Source organism: Trichoderma ghanense (genome assembly GCF_004382785.1).
Source record: "Trichoderma ghanense strain CCMA-1212 chromosome Unknown scaffold_14, whole genome shotgun sequence".
NCBI classification, from domain to species: Eukaryota; Fungi; Ascomycota; class Sordariomycetes; order Hypocreales; family Hypocreaceae; genus Trichoderma; species Trichoderma ghanense.
Window position 1 is genome coordinate 283,170 of NW_027395677.1, and position 21,472 is coordinate 304,641.

Genomic DNA, 21,472 nt, shown 5'->3' on the forward strand with positions numbered 1-21,472 from the left:
GTGTACATCCACGTCACGCATGGGCACATGGGCTCGAAACACAACAGTGCATAGCAGAGCTGTCCTGTCTGGCTGCAGACGATGAGACCAGTGCAAGCCGGCCTGTCCATCTTCTCCGTGCGTCCCATAGCCGTGACTAGTCTGGTGCTTAGACCAACACACCGTCTCGAGAGCGGGAAAAGGAGATGAGGCTTCGAAAGTACTGAGACATGTAATCTCGTGCTATCCCACATTGATGCCAGAGAGCGGTAGCACGGGCTTCCAGCTACTGTTGTCTGGACAGGGAGGTCCTGTACTTCACGTCAGTACGAGTATCCTGTGGGCAGAGGCGATTGAGCAACAAATCTGGCGGTGCTACTTGTACGTACAGGCCCAAAGGAGGATCGAGCGGCTCAACGGCCTGTGTTCATCGTCCCGAATTTGAGGCATCGAGGACGGGGACACAACGCTAGATGGTGGAGAGAGCCAAAGGGAGGACGCGTCCACCTAACCAATACGACCATGTGTCTTTAGGTGTTGGGCAAGGGCTTGGGCTAATCGTTGAAAAGGGAGAAGATGTCTCATTTGCCTGTTGTTAATCTTCTTTTCCTGCACGGGATGGGCTGAGTGACGACCCATGACCGGGCTGCAGGAGGATTCCGTGTGTGACGCAAATATCAAGGACACGGCCGCATGGACGGTACCAGAAGGTTTCGGAAGTGGGCGAATGTCGAAGTAGACGACCTGCTTCTTGATCGATGTACTTCGAGTACTTGCGAGTTGAGCTGCTGGCAAAACTTTCGCAAAGCCTGGATCACATCTTTGTCAGTGGCTGAGTTTGCAAGTCCTCAGCTCTTTCAATCTCGGCTGACTGAGCGCTCGAGCAATTCGGAGGCGAATCTTGCCCGCCTTGTATGGACTTCTTTTCCAGTCTCTGAATGAAGCGATTCGAGTGCATCATCAAGTCGAATGGCGGGACGCTTCCTTCGTACACAGAGGGGATGGCGAACTAACCGGTGGGCGAGGAAGACATTGGCGCTTCTTGTTGTCCACGGCCTGAGACATTGCTCCCTTTGCTCAGCCGTCCTCGAATGGTACGATACGAGCGCCAATAGTAACGGCTACGGCTGGTTTTTGTGCAAATTGTGCAAACCAGACCGCTTGTGAACCCTCGTTGTCGGACTATTGTTGCTAGCATGATGCAAGGGATGCTGCGGAGAAGTCTCGTCGAAAGACCATGCTCTTGATGTTGCAAGGATGATACTTTGTTGATTTACCGTTCGAACGCGAAGTACGAAGTATCAAGTGTACCATCTCGATGGCCCTGGATGTTGTTGACAGGTCATCTTGTTTTCATTGCATCTCGGTCATGGTAGGCCTTGATGAGCTGACTGACGATGCCATCTTCCCAGCCTCCAGGGAGGGAAATAAACGATGGCATTGTGGTCCCGTACGAGATCCCGGGAGACAAGCGAGATGGCGGCGCTGCTCGAGGATGGAGACAGATGCGATTGACCAACTGCTGTGATTCGAATATCATCCGCCTTGGGATGCCAGGAACAGACTGAGTCACGTTTTGCCTGGACAGCCATACTGATGATTCGTGTTGATCGCAAGAGTGCAGATGCCCGTCCTTTCCGCAAGAAGAGGTCAAGTGCACATGCTCGACCAAGTATTCGTAGTTGTTTCGACTGCCGGCGGTTTTGACCAATCTGGCGACTTGATTGCAGTTGACGAGGACGAAAAGTGATTGCGAACAAGTCGCGATATACTGACCTCTACAGTTATAGGGTAGCTGCCGTGGTTTTGTTAACAGCCGGCGTACCGAGTACAGTGACGTCCGCTATTCCGAGTCGGTGACTCGGGACTTTTCCAGGTATCGCAAACTTGATTGAACATCAACCCTGTCGAGGTACCTTCCAAGATGGCAAGCACCCGGAATGGCCTCAGGCATCTCCCCCAAAATCTGGGCAGCAACACCAACTGCTTCCTCCAATGCAGTGTGTTGTCCACCTCGACTCTATTCCACGCTTCGAGCAACATCACAGACGTCTCAACTGCCATTCAGGGGTCACCGGACCGCCAGATTGCCGAATATTCACCAGACACTTGGTCATTCAAACCATCCCCACGATGCTCTGCAGTCGTTGAATGGCCCCCAGTTCTGCAAGTATCATCGAACGGCAGCAGACTAATGTGACCAGGACTGGCATTCGTAGATGCATGTCGCAGGGAACTTAGCTCCGGCACACGCGTCCCACGATCAGCACTTTGCTTGCACATGCCGCAAGGGCAACATGTTCAGCGGGCGGGAACCGTCCGAGGCGCGAGGAGCCGATATTAAGCAGAGCAGTGGGAGGTGGGTGTGAACTCTGCCTCCTTGGGTCATTTACTTGCCTCTTCTACTACGAAGTACGAGTTAATACTTGAACAAGCATACACACTAACAGACTACCGAACTGCTGGAGAGGCTCGTATGATACGGAGCCGGTCTGGTTTTACACGCTCCGCCTGAGCTCTGGTGAAGGGTGTGGGATGGTGGGGATGAGATGGGATGGCGGATGGCTGAAGCTCCCAGTTGCTGACCCCGGCTCTATCCATCTGAGAAGCGGCTCAGTGGAGCCCATCTCCAGATGTTGCGGATCGTGGGCCCTGGCCCCGGCTGGCCAACTGCTGGTGCTGGTGGTGGTGCTGCTGGACGTTTTGCTGTTGTGCTGTTGGATGGTGACTTGGGTCCTTTCTCATCTCAACACGCCCTGTCAGTGCTGCTCCGCTGTTACCGCCCATTCAATACTATGTTGATACCTCTCGAGCCAGGAATATTGGCATTCCATCAGCATGTTGCAAAGTACGACTGACGGGGAACTGTACTCCATACTCTGTACTACAGCACCAAGGGATGTGCACCCGCTGCCGCGCCCAGTCTCAAGGCCGTCGCCAGGCCAGGTATGTGGACAATGCACATCAGGCATAGCGTCGGTGCTGGCTTGCTTGAGTATGTGTTAGACCTCTCGGGGCCCAAGAAGTACAGGCAAGTCGATTGGTACACACTGCTACTCGTACGTTGTCTCGCCATCAATGTCTGACCCATATGACAGTTTGACCGAGCTGCCCAAGCACTCCTTTTCCCTGCCGATGATGACGCCGAATCTCCCTCTTTCTGAAACGGTCATTAAGGGTAGTCTATGGCGGCAGATGGTAGATCAACTGCTCATGTGATAGAAGCCTTTGGGTGTTGATGCGAACAGACTGCCGGGTGTACTCGACCTACACTTAACACCCGCACGAACGCTTCACGAAAAGCAGAGAGTTTCCCGAGCTTACTCTTCAGACACATTTTGTGGACAGGTGAAACCATGGGCTGATCGAATACAAGCGGTCAAGCCCAGACTGCTCAGAAGAGGCAATGTCAGCACTGTGCTCTCCTCCATTACACGCTCACGAACCGCCCCCCCGGGTTGACAGCTCCACAGGTACTTCAATGTATCTGTTCCAGACGCATAGCAGAGGCTCGAGCAGATGCATGCTGTCGAGAGACATGCCTGGCGGCGCGTCTAGGAAGCGTGGAGCGCTCCAGAGTGCCACCCCAATGAGGCCTTGGCGACTGAAACCCGTCCCCGAATGGTCCCGAATTCTGCGGCCGACAGCCATCACGACAACATATTAGTACGAGCGTTAGCGCTTCCGCAAGCCATCAACGGCTCGGTAGCTACTGCGGGCTGGCGTTACTAGGCTGATCGGAACCCGCTTCAGCATCAGACATCCGGGATAAAATCCCATGTTCGACTTAACCTGACAGCCGGAATGTATTGAAGGGAGTACCTCGACGAGTAAGTGGCGAGTGAGCAGAGACACACATCCCTCCCTCCCTTTGGATCAAAGTTGTCAAGGGAGTCAGTGACAGGGATCCTCATTTCCCGACAAGCTCTGGAGAGATCGGCCCAGGGCATCCATGCTGGCGTTCGTCTCTCGTCGATGCTGTTGGCTGTACAATCCCCCCCTAGTACCTGGCCCGAGGGTTGCTTCTCCAGCCATCTATCCGGAGGACCGTTGGTCCAAGCCTTGCATCTCTGTCTCTCGACTTCGTCTTCTTCACTCATCCGCCGCAGCGAAATTCCCGTGCAACCTCACGGCAACCGAACAAAGGGTCTTTCAGTACCTGCATCTGCCTACTGGATCGCGAGTCTGGTGGTGCCGTCGATTTCACAAAGGCTGCAGATTCCCTTGGGTTCCTCGATCTTGGCCTCATGGATGCAGTGCTGTGGTGATGAGAGGTGATCAAGTCAGACTTGAGGCTCTCTCATGACGTGAGGCTCATCTGTAGCATTACGGTGACCTGCGCGTTCTCTTTTAACGTAAGCTTGCGGCATCGCAAGGTCGCCGCCGGCAAAATGCGTCGTGATGTCCTGGTGATTGCAGCAGTAGCCGGCGTTGTCTGTGCGAATGACCCGGCCCCGGTGGCGTTCGATGCCGGAGAATGGTATGTTGACACCTCTGCTCTACTCTACTCAGCTTCTCCGCCACGTCGTCGAGACCAAGAAATGCTTGTGATGGTGTAGCTGACCTGAGATTGACAGGCTTGGGATCGACGGCAACTGGTCAACCATCAAGGTCTTGCTAGGATCGAATTCGGATCTTGTCAATGTTCTTATGAGCACATCGCTTTCCGAATTTTGGGCTATTGGACCTGGAGGATGTTTAAAAAGTACGTTGACATCTCAGCTTGATCGCGGTCCTCCGTTAAACGCAAGGCACCTCGCGCGACCAGGCCACAGCCGAGTTCCCTCATCTCTCGACCCAGGAACTGACTCGGACCTCATAGAGGAACCGCATTGTACTGCGGCTCGCGGGGGCATCTACGAACCATTTGCATCCAAACACTGGTCGTACATGGGCATCTGGCAACTCGGCTTAGAGTACCTGGGTTACGGCGGAAACGGCCAGTATGGGCTTGACACTGTCAATGCGTACAGCAAGATCACGGATATTGGTTTCGGCATGTCCAATGTCCTCATGTCAGCCATCAACACAACAGACTACTACCTGGGCTACTTTGGCCTCGGCATTACACAGGGCAACTTTGGCCGTGAAGTCGCTCAATCGCCTTTGACACAAGCTGTTCACACTTTTGGATGGATTCCAAGCTACAGTTATGGCTTTACTGCTGGCGCCTCCTACCGTATGTGATGTGTTTGACTTCCCGGGGGCCCGCTGCTGCTAATCCAAGAGAATAGGAAACACGCCGGTATCGATCACCTTGGGCGGACATGATACCGCAAGATACGTCCCCCACGACATCGACTTCACACTAACTCCGCGGGACAACATGCCACGAGCATTGATCAGAGGCATCGAAGCTTCTGCCAACAAGGCCAACAAGCCGAAGAAATGGGTGTCCGAAACGGCGAGCCTCTCGGGCTGGGACAACTCTTTTACGGCCTTGATTGATAGCACCACCCCATACCTGTGGCTGCCGAGTGCCGTGTGTGATGATTTTGCAGATGCATTCAACCTGACGTATAATGCGACGTTTGACTTATACACCCTTACGAATGAGCAGTTCAATGAGTATGGTTCTGCCGATTCCTTCACCTTCACGTTTAGCTTCTCGAGCTTCGACAATCACGACAATTTCGGATCACCTCTGAACGTGCCGGGTCTGGTGAACATCACCGTGCCAATGAGAGCATTCGTCAACCTATTGCAATACCCGTTTATGCATCGGACCATCAAATACGGAGACCCAGCTATACCATACTTTGCACTGCGAAAGACCCATAACGATTCTGCTATTGTCATTGGCCGGTCGTTTCTACAAGAAGTCTACATCATAACGAAATATGACGAAGCCGTGTTTTCGATCCATCAGGCCAAGTTCCCCCAGGAGCCGATAGCAGAGGCGAACCTGGTACCAATCAAGCAGCCGAATAGCAGTCCTTACCCGCCACCGCCGAAACAAACGGGCAACAAGTTGAGCACGGGACAAATGATTGGCATCGTTGTCGGTGGCGTATTATTATGCTCGTTCTGCCTCATCAGCCTCTGCTGTGTCTGCCGCCGACGAAAGTCGCCGGAGAAGGGCGACGATGCAACCATCACGGAAACGAAGGACGGCGCATCCACACTGGTTCCTGATACACCAAGGATTCCCAGGCCGGCCTTATTCTTAAAGTTCACAAGGCGCAAAAAGTATGAGAACGAAGCGATCCAGTTCGCCTCGCCAGTTAGCCCTCTCTGTATAGAGGCCCCGGATTCGGAAATCTATGAGCTTCCGGCCCCGATGCCTCCCGTCGAACTGGATGCTAGCGACGGAGAAGATGCCTCTTCGATGCTGGTCGGCGAAACAGTCTTAGGAACCGAGACCACGGGTAGTCTCAGTGCGTATGAGGTGGCTAGGAGGAAGATAGATCGGCAGCTTCAAGGCCCTGTGCCCGAATACTCGCCGCCGCTACTGGAGACTGCCTTGCCCCAGGAGAAGGTGAGGAGCACAACAGGCGAAGCACACACAAACTCGAGCAGGGAAGCAGTTCCCGTGTCTCCAATCAAACCAGAGTCGGGAATTGGCTCGCTTCCAGCATCGCTACCCTCACCCATATCTTCAGGTTACGGTAGCCACCAGAATGCTATGTCCTATCCAGGTGCTGCGTCTACAGCAGCTCAACTTCCAAGCGGTAGCTCCAGAAGCCCGTATGAGCGAAGTGCAACGGATAGTACGCCATTAGCAAGTAGCCCATCAAACTCGAAGCGTTCGAGGAGTCCGGCAGCGTCAAATCCCGACCAGAACTCTCCTTCTTCCATGCCATGCCAAAAGACCCCGATCGACCTAACGAATATTGTCTGTTTGGGGAACCTCCCTGACGATCTCAAATCATTTAGACACAGCATCATGTTGGCGCAAATCGTCAGCCAAGAGAATCGCAACAGCTTTGATAGCTTCACGCCTCGTTTCAGAGCCGAGTTCCATCTCTCCGAGCAGAGTCTAGGAAGCAACTACACGGAGGAAGAAGATCGAATGATGCATGAGATGACGATGCAGGCTACCTCTTCCTTTGGACAGTCACATGAAGATTCGCCATCTGACAGACCAGCCGGAGAGCATAGAGAGGAATATTCGTTGGCTCAGGGGATGAAGAGTCCGCATCCATCGGAGGGAGATGAACGAATAGACGGGAACGATATCATTCACGTACCCCAGCTGGCGGAAAAGCGATATAGCTGGGAAGACTAAGCGTTGATTTTTCTTTCGCAACAGAGCGTTGGTCTTCAGCACTTTCACATCTCCTTTTTCATCCAGTCTCTTTACTTTCAATTTTTCTTTTGTTTTGGTTTTATACATCGCCGGCAATGGAGTTTTCAGAGGAAGCAGGCGACACTTTATTCTGTTTTAGGCGATGGGTTTTCAGCGAGTGAGACCATCCGTTCATCTGGGCCACGGGGAGTTTTCAAGAACAAGCTTATATCATCACTTTGCGCCAGGACCTTTCTTCTCTTTCTGGCTTCTTCTTCATGCACAATCTGTGTCTTTGGTTTAATTGAACTCTTTGTTGAAAGGCTTTTTTGTGACGGCAAGGTAAGAGATCAGGGTCACCTATATATAAAAACGAGCGGGACTATCAAAATGCAGGCAGATAGAGGGAGTCGAGCCAGCATAACGCTTCGATTTAGCGGTCATGGCGCCATCCGTTCCATAAACTCTCTTGAGGCGGCTAGATAGAATCAATAAATCTACAACATGATAAAGTCAATGAATAGATTCTTGAACCTTTCATCACTAACCAGGTCCGTTTCTAATACGCTATCAAAAACATCGTTCCCTAGCCCCTATCGCGCATATTTTCACCAAATCTCCTGCCACCATGTAATCCCCCCCAACATCTCCTTCCTGACAACCTCATTACCGCTCTCCGTGAACGGCTCAAACACAGCCCGCTTACACGCATCAGCCATCTTCGTCGACCCCCCACAGACCGCGAAAATGGCCCTCTGGAATATCAGCGCCTCCAGCCGGGGCGCCTCCCTGCGCACGAGATCCTGCACGTAAATCTTCTCCCGCTGGTCCCTCGAGAAGGCCGTAAAGAGCAGCAGCTCGGAGCCCTTGCTTGCCGCGTCTTGCGCAAGCGCGCGCCATTCGTCTTCGAAGAAGAAGTCGGCTGCGCGGTTGCGGTTGCCGAAGAAGATGACCATGGGGGCTGGGGAGGGATGCGTGAGGCGCTCGTGGACGAGGCACCGCACGGGGGCGACGCCAGTTCCCGTGGCCATGGCGATGAGCGGCCGCTGGGCGTTGGCGGCGCCGTGGATGGGCGAGAGGACGGGCTTGTGGGAGACGCGGAGGGTGGAGCTGGGGGCGAGGCTGGCGAGGTAGCGGGAGCAGAGGCCCTCGCGGGGTTTGCGGAGGACGGTGCGATACTTGACCATGGCGACTAACAGATCGACTCTGGTGGCGTTGTCCTGGGAGGCTTGGGTTACTGTTGCGCCTCCGTTGGCGATGCTGAAGTCGCGGCCGCGGATGAGGGGGAAGACGTCGAGGAGGCGCTCGGCGGGGATCTTGACGGAGGTGAACTCGTCGAGGACTTCGATGATGCTGCGGCGGGATCGCGTGGCGTAGTCAAAGTACTCGTCTATATACTCGGGCATGTTGAATTCTAGCAGTCGCTGGCGGTGGTACTCGTCGGATGTGAAGTAGGACATATTCTTCAAGAAGGAACGTCGTGGGATGGCGGTTATGTCGATGTTGTTGAGGAGGAGATCGCGAAGCGTACACAAGGCTGGGGAGTAGAGGTTGCGAGGAAGAGATTTGCAGGTAGATAGGTCAAGCGGGCTGTCAGCAATGCTGTTCCACTCCATGAGATCAATCAACTTCTGAACGTCGTGGGGGAAGTTCTTTGGATAGAGAGTGAGGCAGTCTCCTGGGACACATCGAAGTCTTTCGCCTGATGGAAGGGCGGGTATGTCGAATGATACGAGGCGAACATCCTGCCAGTGCTCCTGTGGTGTCAATCTTTCGTTCCTTGTCAACGTTGCTGTCCACCCGGCTGGTATAGGTAGGAGACCGGCAGGCGGCACATTGGGAACCGTAAGCGTGCCGTTTGTATGACTTATTGCGAGTGAAGACAAGTCGATCTCCTCAATCTTCTTCAAAACAGGATCCAGAGCTGGGGCTAGAGACCAGCGTGGAGGGAGAATCGTGTCATCGGGGATAGGCTCCAGTCCTGAGGGAGGTGGATAATGCCCCAAAAGATGCTTTTTCAGGTCTTCGGCCCATCTTACGAAGCTTCCGTCGATCCTGAAGAGATTCAGTATGGGCTTGTTGCCATGCGTCATCTGTATAAGAGTCTTACCCATCAGGAAACTGTTCATCTGCCTCATACGGGTCAATGAATGTGGCAGCGCCAAGCTGGTCTAGTCTGCGCACGAGCTTTCTCGCAGCCCAGTTGAATCTGTAGGAAGCCATGATTAATAAGCTGACATGTTCGTGTCTCGGAGCACAATCGCGACATCATCACCATGAAGGAGGTAAGAACCATGTTGGTGTTCATACTTGAGATATGTGCTGTCACCAAGGCCAAAGCAGGTGTACTTTAAGCGGCTCAAGCAGTTTGGTGGCAGTTTCTTCCGCAGGAGCTTTTTCCAGAAGACGAGGGAGTTGTGAGGCATGTCACCCTGGCCGGTTGTCGAGATGACAAAGATGACGAGCTGGTGCTGGAGCAGGGCATTCTGCGTCACGCCAGTTAGAACCGGGATATCGATATTCACTCTTGCTTCCTCTGTCGCGAGAGAACAACGTACAAGATCCGTGGCGTCGAGCTCCTCAACGTGACTCTCGAAATGGAGCCTCTGGCACAGCCGACCCAGCTCTTCGGCTAGATCCTGGGCATTGCCCGTTTCCGACCCATACAGGACCAGGACGCTTCTTTCCCGGCTCGCCATGGCGACAAGGGGGGGAGACGAGCTGCCGCAGGCCAATCGGAACTTGTTGCACGGGCGTCTGATTGCCGTTTATGGGTGCTGCTGTGAATCACGTAGATCTCGCATAGTGGCGAGGGAGTTGCTGCTCCTCTGTTGAGGTACGATGAAGTCGACTGCAGAGCTGCTTAATGGTGGTACATGATATTGCATTCGCAACTTGCTATCGTTATTCTTGTACGAGGAAGTTGACGCTTAATCGCAGCATTGCATGTGGGCGAGAGACAGGAGGAAAAGCGGGTGGCCGATGCCGGTCTGCGTCTGTGGCTGGTGGAGTCCGTCCGATCTTATCGGTTCATGGTGGCGCTGCCTTATCTGATCGGAATTTGCCTCTCTCGGGATGGGGCCACGTGCGAGTCTATGCAGGCAGCCAGAGCTGAAATTTGGGACAATGGATGAACTGCTGGTTTAATTCAACGTCGTTTGCGTCTGTCTGCTCTGCTTGAGAGTTGACATAGATGATAGGTACGGGATTTATATAAAGTAACTATTGCTGAATTCATTTCTGCTGGACGCCCAATAGGCTGGTATTCATCTGGACAGATGTGCATGCATTTGCCCTGCACCTGAATTTCTACCGTATAAAGTAGCATAGCACTGTTTGTGGCACATGTTCGCAAACCAGTTCGCCTTCAGTTAACAGACAACATTCGTATCAGTGCTACTCAGAACCAACGTCGGAGCGGAATCTGGGGAACGGACTCGCTCCGGACTTGTGGCTGGACTAGCCAACAGCTCGGTGCAAGCTCTAGCTGCACCACGATAGCTTCTGCTGGTGGTCCAAGCAGGTTGATGGTGGATCAGAGACGAGGAAGATGCCTGCTTGATGCCCAATCGAAGCAAGGGGTACTATTATCTACTAGGAACCTCTCTAGTAAACAGGTATCAAGCTGACTTCGTGCACAGCTGCGAAGGCTTGTACGAACTATCATCACCGACGATGAAACTCTCCAGGGCTGATTTACACTTGTCTGGCCGTGGCACGAGCCACGTTGCCCACAATAGCTGGGTGGATCGGCGACCAGGCTGGACGGATGCATGCGTCGAGCTGAGCAGCGCAGCCTGTGATTGAACGACTGGCCTCCACGGTGCCTTGCAGCCTATTCCAGGCGCTTCCAGGCGCATGGTCGCATATAAGCCGGGCTGAGATTGGGTGAGAAAGCGGCGCGACTTAGTCATGGGGGGATCGTTGAGCCGTCGGGAAGCTGCACGTCCACCTCAGACGGCTCATAAGCACCTGAATAAGCCCTTTTGCCTGCTTTAATCAGTCGTCCCCTTTCTCGTAATACCACCAGAGGCCATTCCCGCTGTCTCCTTGGTTGGTAGGGATGAGTGCATGATTGATTGAATAGGGGCTTCTCCATGCAGTGGCAGCTGCCCTTGAAACGGCCGGAGCTCCTCCACGAAGCGCAGCAGATCGTGGGACTGCTGCTTAGAGCGGCCGCGGTAGCACCTGCCGTGAGTTATAAATTATGGGGAGCAGGAGCAGAGTTTCAAGCCTTTCGCCGCCCCCCTCAATGGGAAGTTGCGGTGCAGCAGGAGGTACCAGCTGTTTGGCAGCCACCGACAACTTGGAAAGTCCTCCTTGCGATGCAGCTGCATTGTCCAGTTAAGGTGCAGGTAGCACGCTCTACGGCTCTTCCAGGTACTCTCTGTATTTGCGTCAATCCTCTCACGAACTGTACTGTACCTCTGTACGCACAGTAACCTGAAGCTCCAGCACCGTCTCTCCGTACCTGTACCTCCCAGTGATCTGCCTCTTCGCGGCTTGCGTGTCCGTCTCCGCAATCCGTACCTGCACCTCCATCGCAGCATCACGTATTAGGCCATCCGCAGGCCATCTTAGAATAGGGGCGCATTGCAGCACCAGCTTCCACGAGTTCCAGAATGTCAGGAACGAGATACACCTTGACCGCATCTGCTCCAGGGGCCGTCGGGTACGCGCGACGCCGGTACTCCCTGGTAGCGCCACTCGGTACCCCAAAGCCGGGGGATACTTGCCACGACCTGAGGCGGTCGCCCCTCCTTCGCCTTGGGCCTTGCCTGACTCTGCCTGACCTCCACCTCAGTTGCGCCTCAGTTCTGCCTGCCTTCCCCTCCTCGCGTGTACCTACCAGGTCGCGCGGTACCTCCTTCCTGAGCCCGGCTGCACCTGCGATGCGAGTACCTGCTCCCCTGCACGGTCCTTCCTAAGCACCACCTCCGAAAAAATATTTCAGTTATCGCACACCTCGCCTCCTCTCCTCCCCTTTTCCCTTCTTCTCTTCTCATCACACACCTTCAGTCAACCTGTGTTTCCGCGCAACGCATCGACGTCTGTCTCCTCTCAATCTGTTTCTAGGGCACCAAGCTACCCTGACCCAACTGCCTCCCTCATTGCACCAGAGTTCAAGTCCGACTCTTCTACAAATCACACGTCACGTCATACGCCAACTATAGCAATCCCCTCTCCATCCGACACCATCACCATGTCTGCTACCAACGTGGAGAATGGCCCCGATGCCACCCCCGTTAATGACGCTGCCAACGCTCTGGGCAACCTCTCAATCAACAAGCCTGCCGATGACAAGGCCGCTGCCAACGAGGCCGCCTCAGCCAGCGCCGCTGAGGGCCGCCGTCTGTACATCGGCAACCTGGCATATGCGACAACTGAGGGAGAGTTGAAGGACTTCTTTAAGAGCTACCTTGTGTAAGTGGCCACCTATCCTGCGTGCATACCTCTCTCTGCCTTGACTCCAACCTCCTGCGCTCTTTGTTCTCCTACCTCTTTGCCTCGCTTTTGAGCTTTCGAGGCCGGTGACAAAGCACATCCCGCCGTGGATTGCCTTGGCGGCCCAACTTTGTGACGGTGTCCTGATTGGCGGTGAATGTCACTCCGCCCCGGCGGTGCTCGCATTGCATCACACGATTAGCTTCGCACCTACCTCTCACCCCCGCAAGACCTCAGCAGAGCGCGCAGCTTGCCTGTGTCTCGGTTTCCCATCTGCCCGCCGTCGTCGACCTTCCCGATCTGTTACGGCATGGAGAACATCTACTGACGTGCCGGTGCGTACAGCGAATCAGTCTCGATCCCCAAGAATCCCCGTACCGACCGCCCTGTCGGCTATGCCTTCGTCGACCTGTCCACCCCCAACGAGGCCGAGCGTGCCATTGCCGAGCTCTCCGGCAAGGAGATCCTCGAGCGCAAGGTCTCTGTTCAGCTCGCTCGCAAGCCCGAGCCTGCTGGCGAGAAGCCCGAGGGTGCCAACGGAGAGGGTTCTGGTGCGGAGGGCAACCGCCGCCGAGCTTCTGGTCGTGGTCGTGGTCGCGGTCGCGGCCGCGGTGGACGTGGTGGCCGTGGCGGTCGCAACGCCGCTGGGGTAAGTCATTTCTCTACTTGCTGTTGTCCGACTTAGGCGCTGACATGATGACCGCAGGACGATGAGAAGAAGGGAAGCGAGGAGGCCTCTGGCGACGCTGCCGGCGAGGCTGAGCCTCTGAGAGACATTACCAACACAGCCTCGGACGAAGCCAAGGGCGACAGGAACGACAGGAAGAGCCAGAACCGCCCGCCCCGTGAGCGCCGCGAGCGTGGCCCGCCGGCTGATGGAATTCCTTCCAAGACCAAGGTCATGGTTGCCAACCTGCCATATGACCTGACCGAGGAGAAGGTGAGTACCCTATAGTCCCTGTTTTTGCGATGATGTGTACTAAGTGTTATGAGAAGCTTCTTGAGCTCTTCAAGGACTACGAACCTTCGTCAGCCAAGATCGCCCTCCGCCCCATCCCCCGCTTCATGATCAAGAAGCTCCAGGCCCGCGGAGAAGCACGCAAGGGACGTGGCTTTGGCTTTGTCACCCTGGCTTCCGAGGAGCTCCAGCAAAAGGCCGTCGCTGAGATGAACGGAAAGGAGATTGAAGGACGTGAGATCGCCGTCAAGGTCGCCATCGATAGCCCCGACAAGACCGACGAGGAGGCCAATGCCCCTCCCGCCGACGGCACCGAGGAGCCTGCTGCCGAGGCTCCGGCTGCTACTGCTTAAGTTCAGTCGCGGTAATTTTTTTTTCACAAGCTCAACACTGCCCTCTACGCTTGATGAGTACTCTTTATGATATGGCACACGATTTGGACGATTTCAATTATGACGCCGGGACTGGCCTATATATCTTCTTTGAGGTTGGAAGAGAGCTACACGCAGATATTGCTTGAACCTCTGATATCCAAAGACGGTACAGACCTGCCAGCTCTTTGTTGACAAGTTAATATTTCCCCTCCGTCGGAGCATGGGATATGAGACCGAGAAAACTACAAAAAAAGGGCCGCCTCAAAATGTGTTAATCTTTTCGTACATGCCTTTCCTAGTTACTGCAACTTCGTCCCCGCTGTGCGCTGACTCCAAGCACGCGGCAGGGAAAAGGAAAGCGAAGACAAGAATGAAAAAAGAGTATATTTTGGCTGTGAAACTTTGCGCCTGTGCCTTTGAGTGATATTGATGTACTCCTTTTGTCTTCTTGCGCGTGAGAGTTGGTGGGGCTGTTGCATGTGACAGAGGATGTGTGCCAAGAGACCTTGCGTCTTGGAAGTATATCGGCTATCGTGACAAGCTCCCTCGATGGATGGAATCCGGTGTGCCTGGATGTCGACGCTGGTGGCTGCCCTGGTGCTGTGGATGCGGAACGCGGTCCCCTGTACAGTATTGACCTGGACTAGGACTCGCTTGCAGACATACTTGCAGACCAACTTGCAGACCAACTCGCAACCGACTTTTTACACGAGAATGCGTACTGGGATCATTTGCCAAGATGGGGTTCTCGCCGTCCTGATACGGTTAGCCCGAGCGTAAAAATGAACAAAAGATGTTGCTTGATTGCAGCCCGTGTGTCGGATATCACGATTATGGCAATATCAATCTGATGAATGAAGAGCATGATACCAAGTGGGCTGGCGTGGCAAGCTGCCAGTGTTCTGATACTTTGTCGAGAGAGTCTGCAGCAAGATGGAGCTCTCGGCTGCGGTTAGTGGTTGCGTGGAGGCCATGGATCCATCGCCATGAGGATCGGGTATGTAGGTATGTAGGTACACGTATTGCGCCTACAAACAGCGAGTGAGTCAGTGGTGTGCGCAGCCATAGCGCTGTAGGTGCCCTTGTATGCAACTGCCCTTCAGCGCCTGGAGCCGTACGCAGCGGGTGCTCGTAACTGCACAGCAGGGCACCTCTGGCCTGGGCGGCGAAATTACCACAGGTATGAAGTTTCATGTTTGGGACCGCCCCGCTCCACTTGCCGCGACAACCTCCCTGCTGCAACCAGGCCAGTCCAGACCAGCATAAGCATCACGCGCCGGACCCTCGACTTTACGGTAGACGCCTCTTGTGACAGCCTGCGATCTCTGTCTGGTCTCTTTTGCGCAGTCTTGCCCTTTCTTCCCACGTCTTCTCACCAGCACCGCTGCACGTCCGATTCGCAATGGCTTCCAAGGCCATGTGGGAGGTTGACCCTGAGACTCGGTCCAAGGTAAATCACGGCGCATCTCTTCCCTGCTTCCGTCTCTCTCTCTCGCACCCCCTTTCGCCAGCTATCGCCACATGCTCAACTAGCAACTGACTTTGACAATCGCCAGCTGGCCGCGCTGCAAAAGGAATCCAAGAACAACGTCTGCTGCGACTGCAATGCCCCGTCGCCGCAGTGGGCGTCGCCCAAGTTCGGCATCTTCATCTGCCTGACGTGCGCCGGCGTCCACCGCGGGCTCGGCGTCCACATCTCCTTCGTCCGCAGCATATCCATGGACGCCTTCAAGGCCAACGAGATCGAGCGCATGCGCCTGGGCGGCAACGAGGGCTGGAGGAAGTTCTTCGAGGAGCACGAGGACACGCAGATGAGGGGCCTCACCTGGGACGACGCCACCATTGCCGAGCGATACAGCGGCGAGGTCGGCGAGGAGTGGAAGGAGAGGCTGTCGTGCAAGGTCGAGGGGAGGGAATACGTGCCCGGCGAGAAGAGACCCGTGACTGCCGCTGCTGCAGCAGCACCATCTCCCGCGAAGCAGGGCTCGCGCACGGCGACTCCCCTGGGCGGATCCGCGAATCGAAGCCAGAGCCCTGCTCAGCAGGGCGGAAAGGTCAAGGTGGACGACAGGTACTTTGCCCGGCTGGGGGCGGACAATGCCTCGCGACCGGATGACCTGCCGCCAAGCCAGGGCGGCAAATATGCTGGCTTCGGAAACACGCCCGCTCCGGACAAGTCGAGCCAGGGAGGGATGCTGCCGCTGTTTGACGATGTCCAGAAGGATCCCATGGGCGCCCTTACCAAGGGCTTTGGGTGGTTCGCCTCTACCGTGACAAAGACGGCCAAGACGGTCAATGATGGGTACATTCAGCCCACTGCCAAGAGCGTACGTTTTCATCTCGCCGTTTCTCCAAGTTTCCCCTCGATTTTGTAGATTGACTGTAGTTTCTTAAATCTAACTCGGTTTGCAGATTGCCGATGGTGAGTTCGCCAAGCAGGCCCAGTTGACGGCCGCACAGCTTGCCAAACAGGCCCAACTTGCCGGCAAAAACGCCCAGGAGGGCTTCACCAGATTTGTCGAGGGCCCCGACTCCAACAGAAGAAATGCGCCCCTGGATGCCAGTCGCAAGGACTTTTGGGATGACTTTTCCAACCTGGCCGACCAGCAGAAGTCCAACAATGCCATTGGCACGAGTGCTATAGGCATGGGCAAGAAGTCGACCCCCGCAGCCGCGGCCCCGAAGCCCAAGGGAGGCGACGAGTGGGATGATTGGTAAACTGTTGGGATGGTTTTCACATGTTTGCTTGGCGTTGGAGTACTATGGCCTGAAGAGATACACTTTGACGAAATATGAGCGTTTGGAATACCTGACTTGACAAGACTAACGGCCGTCATTGAAGACGCGATGGACCCATATACTACCACTTTGACGGGTGCCCTTGGCGCGGATCCAAGGCATTGAACGAGCCTGGGAGGATCACGGCATGACTGATGATGGTGCTGAGAGGAGCCTTTAATCTAATAAACGATATATATCTTATGCATATGATCTCCGCTGTTCAGATCGATGGCAGATTCGGGTATTACTGGGGCAGCTGCGCTGTACACCGGGAGGAAATGTTTCATGTATCTACTCACACAAACGAGAAGTGCTTCTCGATAGTAGCCCTTTTCAGCATTTCTCAAATGACAACATCTGCTCATTGGAACCTCCTCATCTGGCATCCTTACGCCTGCATCTCGGTATTACTCTGTAGGCTGACAACTTGCAGCACAGCGATGCCGGCATCGTGTCACGTGAGTGAGTATCCGAGGTTGCTCGGGAGCCGGCCCTAGCCGGCAGCTGCGCGTTCGGGTTGGTTTCTTGGGCCGGCTATTTTATATGTGACATCGGGACGTCCCTCCTCCTGGCCGCATCCAAACCACCAACCCCATTCAGCTCAGCACAATGTCGGCCCTGCGGATTCTCGTCCCTGTGAAGCGAGTGATTGACTATGCGGTAAGCAACCCTCTTGCGATTCTCACTGCTCGTCCCCGAGGGAGGCAGGCCAACTGACCGAATTGCGTTTACAGGTCAAGCCGCGAGTCAACAAGGCGCAGACCGGCGTGGAGACGGCCGGCGTCAAGCACTCGATGAACCCGTTCGACGACCTCTCTGTGGAGGAATCGGTGCGGATCCGCGAGAAGAAGCGCGCGCCGGGCGGCGTGGAGGACATTGTGGCCTTCTCGGCCGGCCCGCCCAAGGCGCAGGAGATCTTGCGGACGGCGCTGGCCATGGGCGCGGACCGGGGCGTCCACGTGGAGCTCAAGGAGGGCGAGGAGCTGGAGCCGCTGACGGTGGCCAAGCTGCTCAAGAAGTCGGTGGAGGAGCAGAAGAGCAACCTGGTGATCCTGGGCAAGCAGAGCATCGACGACGACGCGGGGCAGACGGGCCAGATGCTGGCGGGCCTGCTGGGGTGGCCGCAGGCGACGCAGGCGAGCAAGATTGAGTTTGGGGCCGACGACGCCGTGACGGTGACCAAGGAGATTGACGGGGGCGTGGAGACGGTGCGGGCGAAGCTGCCGATGGTGATTACGACGGATTTGAGGTTGAACACGCCGCGGTATGCGACGCTGCCGAATATCATGAAGGCGAAGAAGAAGAAGCTGGATAAGAAGACGCTGGAGGACTTTGGGCTTACGAATGATAAGAGACTGAAGGTGTTGAAGGTTACGGGTGAGTTCTCTGATTCTATTCCTACGGCTTTAATGATGTTATCTGGGAGTTGGCTAATGGTGTTTGTTTGACAGAGCCGCCGCAGAGACAGGGTGGTGGTAAGGTTGAGGATGTGGACGGGTTGATTGGCAAGCTGAAGGAGTTGGGTGCTCTGTAAGGGATATAGGATATACGAGGAGTTGTTTAAGTGAATGTTTTACAATACATGTCTGATACACTACGAGGGGTTGGCGTCAATTCGATGACTTTCAAGATGCTGTTTATTCAAGATATAGGAGGCGCTTGACTGGATAACTACCCCTCTATAGAAGTTGTCTGCATATGACAGCATAGAGACGAATGTGGTTGATGCTGTTCAATGATTCAATCTACCCCGCCATCTGTTCTATAGACTGTAAGTGCCTATGCTGTGTCGCAACTCAGATCTCGTCGCTTCAACTTTGTTGAAACTCTGAATGTGTCCTAGCTTATCGACGGCCATGCCATCTATGCTCTATTATCCGTCCATATCCACATCACCCTCATCTGTTCGCATGTCCCGTTTCGTCGTCCTTTCAATGACTGCATTCAATGACAAAAACAGGGCACACGAGCCACAACGATATCGGCGCCCCAGAGCTGGCCCAAACAAGACAAGCCCCTGCTCGAATCCGTCAAACGGCAAATTTCGTCCAATCACCGGCCGCCAATTAATCGTTGGCCGGCTTCTCTATGAGGCACAAACGGGCAGGAAAAAAAAAGTCGATTGCGCTAAACCTTTATCTGACTCCTCCAGCTGGCACCCTATTTTCCTTTCCACTTCTCGCCTTTCTTCCTCTCTTCTTTTTCCTCCTCCTCACCATCCGTCAGAAAGAGTCAACATAGTCCTCGCACCTCGTGCAAACCCGCATCACGCTTCACATCTCGAAACATTTCTAGAGTGCCTCGAGCCTCGATTCTACATCTTCGACCTGCCGTTTCTCAATCCGCCCTTATGAACGGGCGCCCGTCGGAATTCACTTCTCAGGTATGGTGAACTTTTCACTCTGCTTCTTTTCCTCTTTTGTGCTGCGATGTCCGTTGTCCACGTTCTCCCCACGTGCCCTTGACGCAAACGTCCATTCCCCCCCACAATTGGGCAGATGTTGGATCAAGCCCTCGTTTGTCGATTGAAAATTGGGAATTGCATCAATTGCTTTCAAAATGCTAATATTCTCGTGCTCTATAGGACTATCTCTCTGGTTGGTGCCACCATGACTCACCTTGCCCCTCATGAAGCAAACTAACACAAGCATCACCATAGACCACCTGTGGAGGGCTTTGTCAGCTTAAAACAGCATCACACGACGACCATCTGCTATAAACCTCTCAACTTACCTCAACAACACACCTTATCCCGAACCAACCGCTGCCATGTTCTCCAAGCTGGCGGCCAATTTCACCCAGCGAGCGGCCGGCTCTGCTGCCGGCTCCGCTCGCCGGGTGGCCTTCCAGACCCGGTTCTCGTCCGGCCAGGCCGTTGCCAACGGCAGCAAGGGCAGGAAGATGCATTTCCAGAAGCCCTTGAACACTCAGCCTGTTGCGTCTACGCCGGCCACGTTTACCATTCGGGTAAGATGCGCCATATATACAAGCAATTTGTGCATATAAAAACAAGAGCTGACAATGAACAACAGGATGGCCCCGTCTTCCGTGGCAAGGCCTTTGGCGCCAATGCTAACATCTCTGGCGAAGCTGTCTTTACCACGTCTCTGGTCGGCTATCCCGAGTCCATGACGGACCCCTCCTACCGAGGCCAGATCCTCGTCTTCACCCAGCCCCTGATTGGCAACTACGGCGTTCCCTCCAACGAGCGCGACGAGTACAACCTCCTCAAGTACTTTGAGTCTCCTCACATCCAGTGTGCTGGCGTGGTCGTCTCCGACGTCGCCCTCAACTACAGCCACTGGACTGCTGTCGAGAGCTTGAGCGAGTGGTGTGCCCGTGAGGGTGTGCCCGCCATCTCCGGCGTCGACACTCGAGCCATCGTCACCCACCTCCGAGAGCAGGGTTCCTCCCTCGCTAGGATCTCCATTGGCGATGAGTACGATGCCGATGAGGACGAGAGCTTCGTCGACCCCGGCCAGATCAACCTGGTCAAGCGCGTCAGCACCAAGGCTCCCTTTGTGGTCGAGTCGCCCGGTGCCGACCTCCACGTCGCCCTCATCGACTGCGGTGTCAAGGAGAACATCCTCCGCAGCCTGGTCAGCCGCGGCGCCTCGCTGACCGTCTTCCCGTACAACTACCCGATCCACAAGGTGGCCCAGCACTTTGACGGAGTCTTCATCTCCAACGGCCCCGGCGACCCGATCCACTGCCAGGAGACCGTCTACAACCTGGCCCGCCTGATGGAGACGTCCTCGGTGCCCATCATGGGCATCTGCCTCGGCCACCAGCTGCTGGCCATGGCCGTCGGCGCCAAGACGATCAAGATGAAGTACGGCAACCGAGCCCACAACATCCCCGCCCTGGACTTGACCACCGGCCAGTGCCACATCACGAGCCAGAACCACGGCTACGCCGTCGACTCGAGCACCCTGCCCAAGGACTTCAAGGAGTACTTTGTCAACCTCAACGACGGCAGCAACGAGGGCATGATGCACCGCACCCGCCCCATCTTCTCGACCCAGTTCCACCCGGAGGCCAAGGGCGGCCCCATGGACAGCTCGTACCTGTTTGAGAAGTACCTCGAGAATGTCCGCGCCGCCAAGAGCGCGCAGCGCGTGTACAAGGACAACCGACCCAGCCAGTACATTCTCGATGTTCTGAGCAGGGAGCGTGTTGGCGTTGAGCCTATTCCTCTCGTTGGTGCTGCTTGAGTCGAGAGTGGAAAGTCGATGGGTTTCTATGAGGGTTAACAGATTGTTCATGGGCGTTTTTAAAGGTCTCGAGGGATCGTGGGTCGCTTGTTGCTTTGGTACTAGCACTATAACAACAATTAGTATATCAATTTGAGGTTCATTCAATGCAAAGATACGACGTGTTCCACGTTGTAACCATAAGTCTACTTCTTCCGTATCCTCCGACGTGACGCATACTTTACAACATATACCTACTCTACAACGGGCATTCCATGTTGTATCCTATCACTGCCATCCGGCGTAACCAGTCCGTAGAGTTGGCCGTTGTATGCATGTAGTCACGAAGAAGCAGTACTTCAACCTGGGAAGGGGTTGCCTTATGAGCTCGACTTTGAAGTGCCATGTTCTATGGCACATTGCCTTGGGCTATGTAAGTGCCGCGTCATGTGCTGACAAGATGGTACTGAAGCTTGACTGGCTTTCGTTGTGACGACAAAGCAAAACGATTCCG

General features: G+C 54.8%; 8 protein-coding genes across 8 annotated transcripts; 7 read left to right on the forward strand and 1 right to left on the reverse strand.

The window, feature by feature from the left end:
* Positions 1-2,612: 2,612 nt before the first annotated feature.
* Positions 2,613-3,143, forward strand: CCMA1212_008977 (uncharacterized protein; the record flags this gene model as incomplete). The annotated part of the gene is made up of 3 exons (XM_073706079.1): positions 2,613-2,737; positions 2,870-3,038; positions 3,078-3,143. The coding sequence occupies 3 exons, from the start codon at positions 2,613-2,615 to the stop codon at positions 3,141-3,143; spliced, it is 360 nt and encodes a 119-aa protein (XP_073555473.1).
* A 1,227-nt stretch (positions 3,144-4,370) lies between these two features.
* CCMA1212_008978 (uncharacterized protein) lies at positions 4,371-7,207 on the forward strand (the record flags this gene model as incomplete). The annotated part of the gene is made up of 4 exons (XM_073706080.1): positions 4,371-4,459; positions 4,557-4,684; positions 4,748-5,158; positions 5,214-7,207. 4 exons carry the CDS (start codon positions 4,371-4,373, stop codon positions 7,205-7,207), a joined length of 2,622 nt encoding a protein of 873 aa, XP_073555478.1.
* A 608-nt stretch (positions 7,208-7,815) lies between these two features.
* CCMA1212_008979 (NADPH-dependent diflavin oxidoreductase 1) lies at positions 7,816-9,906 on the reverse strand (the record flags this gene model as incomplete). Its single annotated transcript, XM_073706081.1, has 3 exons — positions 7,816-9,262; positions 9,318-9,416; positions 9,518-9,906. 3 exons carry the CDS (start codon positions 9,904-9,906, stop codon positions 7,816-7,818), a joined length of 1,935 nt encoding a protein of 644 aa, XP_073555479.1.
* Positions 9,907-11,829: 1,923 nt separating this feature from the next.
* CCMA1212_008980 (Single-stranded TG1-3 DNA-binding protein) lies at positions 11,830-13,963 on the forward strand (the record flags this gene model as incomplete). Its single annotated transcript, XM_073706082.1, has 6 exons — positions 11,830-11,879; positions 12,012-12,105; positions 12,162-12,631; positions 12,998-13,301; positions 13,359-13,592; positions 13,649-13,963. The coding sequence occupies 6 exons, from the start codon at positions 11,830-11,832 to the stop codon at positions 13,961-13,963; spliced, it is 1,467 nt and encodes a 488-aa protein (XP_073555362.1).
* Positions 13,964-14,442: 479 nt separating this feature from the next.
* On the forward strand, positions 14,443-14,631 carry CCMA1212_008981 (uncharacterized protein; the record flags this gene model as incomplete). Its single annotated transcript, XM_073706083.1, has 1 exon — positions 14,443-14,631. A coding segment is annotated over one exon (189 nt), but the record flags the coding sequence as incomplete, so codon positions are not given.
* A 755-nt stretch (positions 14,632-15,386) lies between these two features.
* CCMA1212_008982 (ADP-ribosylation factor GTPase-activating protein GCS1) lies at positions 15,387-16,702 on the forward strand (the record flags this gene model as incomplete). Its single annotated transcript, XM_073706084.1, has 3 exons — positions 15,387-15,434; positions 15,541-16,311; positions 16,397-16,702. 3 exons carry the CDS (start codon positions 15,387-15,389, stop codon positions 16,700-16,702), a joined length of 1,125 nt encoding a protein of 374 aa, XP_073555364.1.
* A 672-nt stretch (positions 16,703-17,374) lies between these two features.
* On the forward strand, positions 17,375-18,299 carry CCMA1212_008983 (Electron transfer flavoprotein subunit beta; the record flags this gene model as incomplete). The annotated part of the gene is made up of 3 exons (XM_073706085.1): positions 17,375-17,425; positions 17,500-18,142; positions 18,217-18,299. 3 exons carry the CDS (start codon positions 17,375-17,377, stop codon positions 18,297-18,299), a joined length of 777 nt encoding a protein of 258 aa, XP_073555363.1.
* A 1,235-nt stretch (positions 18,300-19,534) lies between these two features.
* Positions 19,535-20,979, forward strand: CCMA1212_008984 (Carbamoyl-phosphate synthase arginine-specific small chain; the record flags this gene model as incomplete). Its single annotated transcript, XM_073706086.1, has 2 exons — positions 19,535-19,732; positions 19,798-20,979. The coding sequence occupies 2 exons, from the start codon at positions 19,535-19,537 to the stop codon at positions 20,977-20,979; spliced, it is 1,380 nt and encodes a 459-aa protein (XP_073555358.1).
* Between the last annotated feature and the right edge of the window lie 493 nt (positions 20,980-21,472).